The 9,987-nt window shown below is 46.2% G+C and overlaps 1 protein-coding gene across 2 annotated transcripts in view; it reads left to right on the forward strand.

The window, feature by feature from the left end:
- Positions 1-9,987, forward strand: part of kpnb1 (karyopherin (importin) beta 1) — a gene marked incomplete at its 3' end in the record, with an annotated part of 32,148 nt that extends 22,161 nt beyond the window's left edge. For both annotated transcript variants that reach the window (XM_080044343.1, XM_080044344.1), the window contains exons 15-20: positions 1-34; positions 1,160-1,242; positions 2,797-2,904; positions 5,583-5,726; positions 7,959-8,064; positions 9,869-9,987. The exon at positions 1-34 is cut by the window's left edge and continues 111 nt beyond it. In XM_080044343.1, the coding sequence (XP_079900469.1) occupies positions 1-34; positions 1,160-1,242; positions 2,797-2,904; positions 5,583-5,726; positions 7,959-8,064; positions 9,869-9,987 (594 nt within the window). The remainder of the gene's footprint in view (positions 35-1,159; positions 1,243-2,796; positions 2,905-5,582; positions 5,727-7,958; positions 8,065-9,868) is intronic.

Genomic DNA, 9,987 nt, shown 5'->3' on the forward strand with positions numbered 1-9,987 from the left:
GACGCGCTCATGGCTGTCAGCACTCTGGTGGAAGGTAAGGACTGTTATGAACTACACACACACACACTATGGGAGACAGACAGACACACACACTCTTTGGGCTACAGATGGGCAGGCAGGCAGACAGACAGACAGACACACACTTTCTCTCTCTCTCTCTGTCTCTCACTCACTCACACACAGACACACAATGGGATACACACACTGAACTAGAGAGACAGACAGACAGACAGACAGACAGACACACAGCCGGGTCAGGGGGGGTTTAGGAGGACGCGCTCATGGCTGTCAGCACACTGGTGGAAGGTACACAGACTCTCTCTCTCTCTCTCTCTCTCTCTCTCTCTCTCTCTCTCTCTCCCTCACTTTCTCTCTCACTGTCTATCTCCCTCTCTCTCTCTCTGTCTCCCTCTCTCTCTCTCTCTGTCTCCCTCTCTCTCTCATTGTCTCTCACTCATTCACACACACACCCATCCATTCACACATATCTAACCCACTCTCTCACACACACTCACTCTGTATGAGGTGACGTCGTGTTCCTCCTCCTGTGTTCAGTTCTTCAGGAGGATTTTACGACGTCGCAGATTAAATCGGATCTTTTTCACCCAGAAAGTCTCAGGCTTCGGCCAATCACAAGGCTTCCTGGTTTTGCAAGATCCAACAGACTAGACAATGAGCAAAACAAATAAATCTTTCTTCAATAGCTTTATTTTGTGATATACATTCTATGAATACCGATAGCAGTGGAATCCAGGGGTAACTCTTAAAGGGGCAGTGTGTAATATGACATCAAGAAAGTTCTAGAATGCAACGCTCCCTGGCTAACCCCACCCCTTTTGAATATTAACAGAAGCTACAGTGGCCTTCAAGGACAAGAACAATTCTAAATTTTAAACAATGCACCTGATGACATTCCAAAAACATGGATTCCTCCATAAGACCTACCTGCTCAATGTACAAAATGTAATATTAATATTTGTAATTCTCCGCTCAGGAGGATAATTCAGATTATTGGCAGAGGTGATTTTACACCAATGAGGACATATTGATGAATGAGGATATTGATTTTAGCTAATAAATTACTTAAAATGTTACACAGTGCCCCTTTAACACTTAAACCGGAGTGTTTGATTGAAGTTTGACTGTCTGTGTGTTTCAGTTCTGGGCGCTGACTTCCAGAAGTACATGGATGCCTTTAAACCTTTCCTGGGGATCGGACTGAAAAACTACGCTGAGTATCAGGTCTGTTCACATGTTGGTTTTGTCTGTTTAGTTTTGTTCTTAGTTTTTATTTATTTTTTTATACTTTTATTTGTGGTTTTACAGTTTTAATACATACGGACAAAAACAGAATAAGTAAACACATACAATACATACACAACACCCAACCCCCTCTCCTCTCCCTCCCTCTCCCCTCTCCCCTCCCCTCCCCCCTCCCCTCTCCCCTCTCCCCTCCCTCCTCTCCCTCCCTCCCCCCTCTCCCCTCCCCCCTCCCCTCTCCCCTCCCCCTCCCTCCTCCCTCCTCCTCCCTCCCCCCTCTCCCCTCTCCCCTCCCTCCTCTCCCCTCCCCCTCCCTCCTCTCCCTCCCCCCTCCCCTCTCCCCTCCCCCTCCTCCCCCTCCCTCCTCCCTCCCCCCTCTCCCCTCCCCCCTCCCTCCCTCCCTCCTCCCTCCTCTCCCCTCCCCCCTCCCCCTCCCTCCTCTCCCCTCTCCTCTCCCCCCTCCCCCCTCCTCCCTCTCCCCCCCTCCTCCCCCTCCCTCTCCCCCTCCCTCCTCTCCCCTCCTCTCCCCTCCCTCCTCCCTCCTCTCCCCTCCCCCCTCCCTCACATAAACAGACAAGGAATACAGAAAAATAAAAAAGTGAAATAAATAACTAAGACAATGAAGTACACAAGAAACAAAACAAAACTAAAACCAAACTGGGGCAAACCTCACACCTTCTGGTTCCCTAAGTGCCGCAGCGCTGGGCCCCATATTTAGTTTTTCATCTCATGGAGAATGATTTTATGAAGCGTTCATGCTCTGTGCTCAAGACACATTTCTCCTCGGGGCAAGAAAGTTTGGCGTCTTTTTTTAAAGGTGTATTCAGTGATTCTGGAGAACGTGTGTTGTCAGTTAATATCCCCTCACAATCCGCGCTACCTGTCCATACTGTGTGCGCTGAAACAAAAGTGTTAATGCAAAGTCTAGGCTCTGTAAACTGGCATGTAAACAAAGGGTAGCTAGCAACATGCCCGTTTACAGAGCCTAGGCTGTGTATTTACACCATTTTATTTTTATTTATTTTTTCAGCACACACACAGTACAGACAGGTAGCGGATCATGAGGAGATATTCACTGATTTAGACTAAGTGATTCAAGCGTTCTCCAAATTCGCTTTAACTGCAAACCACATTTACCCATGGGTAAATCAACTTGATGACTGTTGCTCTGTGTGTGTGTAGGTGTGATGGTAATAATATATTTCTGTGTGTGTGTGTCTCTCTCTGTCTGTGTGTGTGTCTCTCTGTGTGTGTGTGTGTGTGTGTGTGTGTGTCTCTCTCTCTCTCTCTCTCTCTCTCTGTCTGTCTGTGTGTGTGTGTCTCTCTCTCTCTCTCTCTGTCTGTCTGTGTGTGTGTCTCTCTCTCTCTCTCTCTCTGTCTGTCTGTGTGTGTGTGTCTCTCTCTCTGTCTGTCTGTGTGTGTGTGTGTCTCTCTCTCTCTCTCTCTGTCTGTCTGTGTGTGTGTGTCTCTCTCTCTCTCTCTCTCTCTCTCTCTCTCTGTGTCTCTCTCTCTCTCTCTCTGTGTGTGTGTGTGCAGGTGTGCCTGGCGGCGGTGGGTCTGGTGTGTGACCTGTGCAGAGCCCTGATGACCAACATCCTGCCTTTCTGTGACGAGATCATGCAGCTGCTGCTGGAGAACCTGGGGGTGAGTGGTCTGTCTGTCTGTATCTCTGTCTGTGTGTCTGTCTGTGTGTCTGTCTGTCTGTCTCTGTGTGTCTGTCTGTCTGTCTGTCTCTCTGTCTGTGTGTCTGTCTGTCTCTGTGTGTCTGTCTGTCTCTGTGTGTCTGTCTGTCTGTGTGTGTCTGTCTGTCTGTCTGTCTGTGTGTGTTTGGGCTTGATTTATCACTACCGACCACACTGATGGAACAGAATAATTTTATTTTTTTAGATATTTTTTTTTGGCATTTTTATGCTTTATTGATAGTGTAGAGACAGAGTTGAAATGTGGCAGAGAGGGGAGTGACATGCAGAGAACGACCGCGGGCTGGAATCGAACCCGGGTCCGCTGCTGGGCCCGGCCCGGCCCGGGGGGGGGACGCCCTACCCACTGAGCTAAGGGCGCCCCAATAATAAAAATTCTTTATCACCTTTTTTTAGAATAGGCTTTTTATATCTAAACACTCTAAAGCCTTTAGCTACATACTCCGCGAGAAGAAAGAACAAACTTCTCTCTGACAGAGCTGAGAGAAGTTCTCTCTGGTCTGGACATTTCATACTTCACCAGAACTCAAGAGCCGAACTCCTCACCGCGACACACGTCACACGCTGATACCATGGTACCTGACTCAGTAGCGCCAGCTGATTTTTCCTTATTTCTTTAAAACGGGCACTTTGCTTTCCTCATTGACTTCAGACTGACCAATCACACAATAGTTCTGGGACGAAAAGCTGCGAGAAGAAAGTTCGGCCCGGACGATGTGTCGAGAACAAGCTAAACAAGAGCTGAGAGAAGAAAATTACATCATTTTCTTCTCTCAGCTCTGTCACCGAGAACTTTGTTCTTTCTTCTCGCGGAGTATGTAACAGCCTTTAACTATGAGGTGACAAATCTCTCTCACTCTCAGTCTCACTCTCTCACTCACTCACTCACTCACTCACTCACTCACTCACTCACTCACTCACTCACTCACTCACTCACTCACTCACTCACTCACACACTCACACACTCACTCACTCACTCACTCACTCTCTGTATGAGGTGACGTCGTGTTCCTCCTCCTGTGTTCAGTTCTTCAGGAGGATTTTACGACGTCGCAGATTAAATCGGATCTTTTTCACCCAGAGAGTCTCAGGCTTCGGCCAATCACAAGGCTTCCTGGTTTTGCAAGATCCAACAGACTTACACGTGTTTATTATATTCATCAGTATGTTTTCATTAGTGTATGTTAAAGGAATTATTTTATCAAAAACCCAAGTGTTTTAAGTAAAGAGATCTGAGTCAGGCATTTTCAAAGCAGGTGAGGTTTTTACTTGCAACAGGGGCGACTGTGGCTCAGGTGGTAGAGCGGGTCGGCTGATGATCAAAGGGTTGGAGGTTCGATCCCCGCCCTGCCACTTGTGTGTCATGGTGGTTGTGTCCTTGGGCAAGACACTTCACCCACCTTGCCTCGTGTGATTGTCGATAGTTAACCTGCTATCGGTGTATGAATGTGTGTGTGAATGGTAACGTGGGAAAGGAAAACAGGTCTCCCTTGTAAAAGAGTCTTCGGTCTCAATGGGATTTACCTGTATAAATAAAGGTTTAAAAAAAAAAAAAAAAAAAACAGCCGCAAGGGTGCTCAAATAATTTGCGTCGCAGGTGTAGCATACATGATTGAGACAACGAAATGAACAGTAGCACAAGGCTTATGCATGAAAAATGTGTATGCGAACCAGTCTGTTCGTGTGTCTGGTCCTTGAGTTCCTGGCAATAGGGGGATGACTTTTAATTACAGTATTCCCAGAACCTTTATCAAGCAGATGTTATTCTTCATATAATGTCTGACAGAATAAGGGAGTCTCTTCTCTCTCTCCCAGGGTGTAATAACTCATACATTGCAATCAGGCAATGCACCAGGACATTTTTAGGGAGTTCTCCTCCATGAACTTTTAACCATCGTGAACACATACATCTGTATAGAGCCATAATCTTTGAGGCTCTTAAAGGCCTACTTCACCGGTTTGAATATGAAGGTGTATTGAACTCTGAGATCCTATGTAGTATAAATGTGCGAAAAAAATTTAAATCGGTTCATCCTAGCCTGAGAAAAGGCAGAAAGAGTGTTTTTTTTTTACCCTATATTTCTCTTTCTCGTGACATCACAGAAAGAGAAATATAGGGTTAAAAAAAAACGTACTTTGTAAATATTACTGTGATGTCACAGTAATATTTACAAAGTACGTTTTTTTTACGGCAAAGTTCATAGAAAACAGGAGATGAATGTTTTACAATATTAAAATGTTATAATATATAATGAAACACAGTTTCGTTAACAGTGTATCATCTATTGTTTTTTATGACTTTAGCTGAGGCCGCCATGTTGCGCCGCCATGTTTCTACAGTAGCACAGAACGGACAAACTTAACCTAAGGCCTTACACATTTTTATATACAGTGGGCGTCCTGGGGAAATGCACCTGTTGGAAAGCATGAAAAAAAAATGTACCTGTTACTTTGAAAGTGCTTGTATTTTACTCTTAGAAAACTGTACCAACCCTAGTTCTAATCTGAACCTCTCTCTCTCTCTCTCTCTCTCTCTCTCTCTCTCTCTCTCTCTCTCTCCCTCCCTCTCTCTCTCTCTCTCTCTCCCCCCCCCCCTCCCTCTCTCTCTCTCTCTGTGTGTAGAATGAGAATGTGCATCGGTCAGTGAAGCCTCAGATCCTCTCTGCGTTCGGGGACATTGCTCTGGCCATCGGAGGAGAGTTTAAGAAATACCTGGAGATCGTCCTGGACACACTGCAGCAGGCCTCACAGGCTCAAGTAGACAAGGTGAACACACACACACACACACACACACACACACACACACTGCAGCAGGCCTCACAGGCTCAAGTAGACAAGGTGAACACACACACACTGCAGCAGGCCTCACAGGCTCAAGTAGACAAGGTGAACACACACACACACACACACACTGCAGCAGGCCTCACAGGCTCAAGTAGACAAGGTGAACACACACACACACACACACACTGCAGCAGGCCTCACAGGCTCAAGTAGACAAGGTGAACACACACACACACACACACTGCAGCAGGCCTCACAGGCTCAAGTAGACAAGGTGAACACACACACACACACACACACTGCAGCAGGCCTCACAGGCTCAAGTAGACAAGGTGAACACACACACACTGCAGCAGGCCTCACAGGCTCAAGTAGACAAGGTGAACACACACACACTGCAGCAGGCCTCACAGGCTCAAGTAGACAAGGTGAACACACACACACACACACACACACACACTGCAGCAGGCCTCACAGGCTCAAGTAGACAAGGTGAACACACACACACACACACTGCAGCAGGCCTCACAGGCTCAAGTAGACAAGGTGAACACACACACACACTGCAGCAGGCCTCACAGGCTCAAGTAGACAAGGTGAACACACACACACTGCAGCAGGCCTCACAGGCACAAGTAGACAAGGTGAACACACACACACACACACACACACACACACACACACACACACTGCAGCAGGCCTCACAGGCTCAAGTAGACAAGGTGAACACACACACACACACACACACTGCAGCAGGCCTCACAGGCTCAAGTAGACAAGGTGAACACACACACACACACACACACTGCAGCAGGCCTCACAGGCACAAGTAGACAAGGTGAACACACACACACACACACTGCAGCAGGCCTCACAGGCTCAAGTAGACAAGGTGAACACACACACACACACACTGCAGCAGGCCTCACAGGCTCAAGTAGACAAGGTGAACACACACACACACACACTGCAGCAGGCCTCACAGGCTCAAGTAGACAAGGTGAACACACACACACACACACTGCAGCAGGCCTCACAGGCTCAAGTAGACAAGGTGAACACACACACACACTGCAGCTGGCCTCACAGGCACAAGTAGACAAGGTGAACACACACACACACACTCACTCACTCACTCACTCACTCACTCACTCACTCACTCACTCACTCACTCACTCACTCACTCACTCACTCACTCACTCACTCACTCACTCACTCACTCACTCACTCACTCACTCTCTCTCTCTCTCTCTCTCTCTCTCTCTCTCTCACACACACTGCATATTATACATTTTGTTCAGCACATTGCACATTTCAGTTTAATTTATTTACTTTTTACTCCTAATCTATTTTATATACACCGTCTTATTTTGTACCCTTGTTGCACTATTTAGGGTTTATTTACTTTAAATGTTGTATATCTTTATCAACTATATTTTATTTTATTGTTCCTAATTTGATGGTTCCTAGTGTGTGTGTGTGTGTGTTCTTAAAGCACCGTGGGTCAGAGATAAATGTAATTTTGATTCTTATGTCTGTCTCATATGTATCAGAATTGACAATAAATTTTGACTTGACAATATAAACAGCTGAGAAACCTTCACTGATGTCTTTAGACGGGTGGGAAAGGTAGAAAGGAGTTTGGCGTGTGTGTGTGTGTGTTGGTCTGTGATGATAAACATGCACCACGCTGACTCTGTGATGTATAAAACCAACCACATTTATCTGAGACCTCCAAGTGATTATCTTTATATGTAGCAACACAAATAAGTTTTTTTTTTTTATTTTTTTTTTAGATATTTTTTGGGGCATTTTTATGCTTTATTGATAGTGTAGAGACAGAGTTGAAATGGGGCAGAGAGGGGAGTGACATGCAGAGAACGACCGCGGGCTGGAATCGAACCCGGGTCTGCTGCTGGGCCCGGCTCGGGAGGGGGACGCCCTACCAACTGAGCTAAGGGCGCCCCCGCAACACAAATAATTTCAAAGATACCATAGAGTCTCAGTCCTCTTCACAGCAGACCCGGGTTAGAATCCAGCCCGGGTCGTTCTCTGCATGTCATTCCCCTCTCTGACACATTTCATCTCTGTCTCTACACACTGTCTACTGACGCAAAAAATTTACCAAAGATATTAATGATAGCTTCTCTCTCTCTCTCTCTCTCTCTCTCTCTGTCTGTGTGTGTGTGTGTGTGTGTGTGTGTGTGTGCGCAGACGGACTACGACATGGTAGACTATCTGAATGAGTTGAGGGAAGGATGTCTGGAGGCTTACACCGGCATCGTCCAGGGCCTCAAGGGAGACCAAGAGAATGTTCACCGTAAGATTACACACACACTGTCTCACACTCACTCTCTCACACACACACACAGACACACACACTCACACACACACAGACGAACTCACTCACACACACAGACACACACACACACTGTCTCACACACACGCTCGCTCACACACAGAGACACACTCGCTCACAGACACTCACTCACTCACTCACTCACAGACACACACCCACACACACACACACACACTTGCTCACACACACAGACACTCACTCACACACACACACACACGCTCACTGTCCCATACACACACTCGCTCTCACACACACACACTGTCACACACACGCTCGCTCACATACAGAGACAAACTCGCTCACACACACACACACACACACTCGCTCACACACACACACACACTCGCTCGCTCACTCACTCACTCACTCACTCACACACACACACACACACTCACTCACTCACTCACTCACTCACTCACTCACTCACTCACTCACTCACTCACTCACTCACACACACAGACACACACACTCACTCACTCTCACAAACACACACGCTCACAGAGACACGAACAAATACACACACCCTCAAACACACTCATATCTCTCTCACACACACTCACACACACTCTCACTCACTCACACACACTATGGACTTCACAAAAACACACTCACTCTCTATATGAGGTGACGTCGTGTTCCTCCTCCTGTGTTCAGTTCTTCAGGAGGATTTTACGACGTCGCAGATTAAATCGGATCTTTTTCACCCAGAAAGTCTCAGGCTTCGGCCAATCACAAGGCTTCCTGGTTTTGCAAGATCCAACAAATGTTTGTGTTTAAAGGTGCAGTCAGTGATTCTGGAGAACGCTTGTTGTTCAAAATCACTTTCTGTCAAAATCAGTGAATATCTCCTCATGATCTACTACCTGTCTGTACTGTGTGTGATCTGGAAAAAAAATCTCTTGCTAATACACAGCCTAGGCTCTGTAAACTGGTATGTAAACAAAGGGCCCACCATAGCACACACACAGTACAGACAGGCAGTGGATCATGAGGAAATATTCCCCGATTTTTAACCAAAAAGTGTTTTTGACAACAAGCGTTCTCCAGAATCACTGACTCCACCTTAAAACACTTTGTAACATTGCTAATACAAATGTTATACTAATAAAGTTTCTTGAAAGCTATCTATCATGTTTTGTACGGTGTATTTCCATTTCATTTGAATTCAGAGAGAGCTGTTCATTGCTGGTGTTTTTGTTAATAAAGTCTTGTACTAATAAAGTTCCCTGTCATTCCCTCCTCCCTGTTAACAAAGTCTTGTACTAATAAAGTTCCCTGTCATTCCCTCCTCCCTGTTAACAAAGTCTTGTACTAATAAAGTTCCCTGTCATTCCCTCCTCCCTGTTAACAAAGTCTTGTACTAATAAAGTTCCCTGTCATTCCCTCCTCCCTGTTAACAAAGTCTTGTACTAATAAAGTTCCTTGTCATTCCCTCCTCCCTGTTAACAAAGTCTTGTACTAATAAAGTTCCCTGTCATTCCCTCCTCCCTGTTAACAAAGTCTTGTACTAATAAAGTTCCCTGTCATTCCCTCCTCCCTGTTAACAAAGTCTTGTACTAATAAAGTTCCCTGTCATTCCCTCCTCCCTGTTAACAAAGTCTTGTACTAATAAAGTTCCCTGTCATTCCCTCCTCCCTGTTAACAAAGTACAGACAGGTAGCAGATCATGAGGAGATATTCACTGAATCACTGACTGCACCTTTAAGCGCTTTGTAACATTGTTAACAAGGTCTTGTACTAATAAAGTTCCTTGTCCGCCCTGCAGCTGATGTGATGCTGGTTCAGCCTCGCGTTGAGTTCATCCTGTCGTTCATTCATCACATCGCTGAAGACGAGGATCATTCAGACGGAGTGGTGGCCAACGCAGCCGGACTGATCGGGTAA

This window comes from Ammodytes marinus (genome assembly GCF_949987685.1).
Source record: "Ammodytes marinus genome assembly, chromosome: 16".
NCBI classification, from domain to species: Eukaryota; Metazoa; Chordata; class Actinopteri; order Uranoscopiformes; family Ammodytidae; genus Ammodytes; species Ammodytes marinus.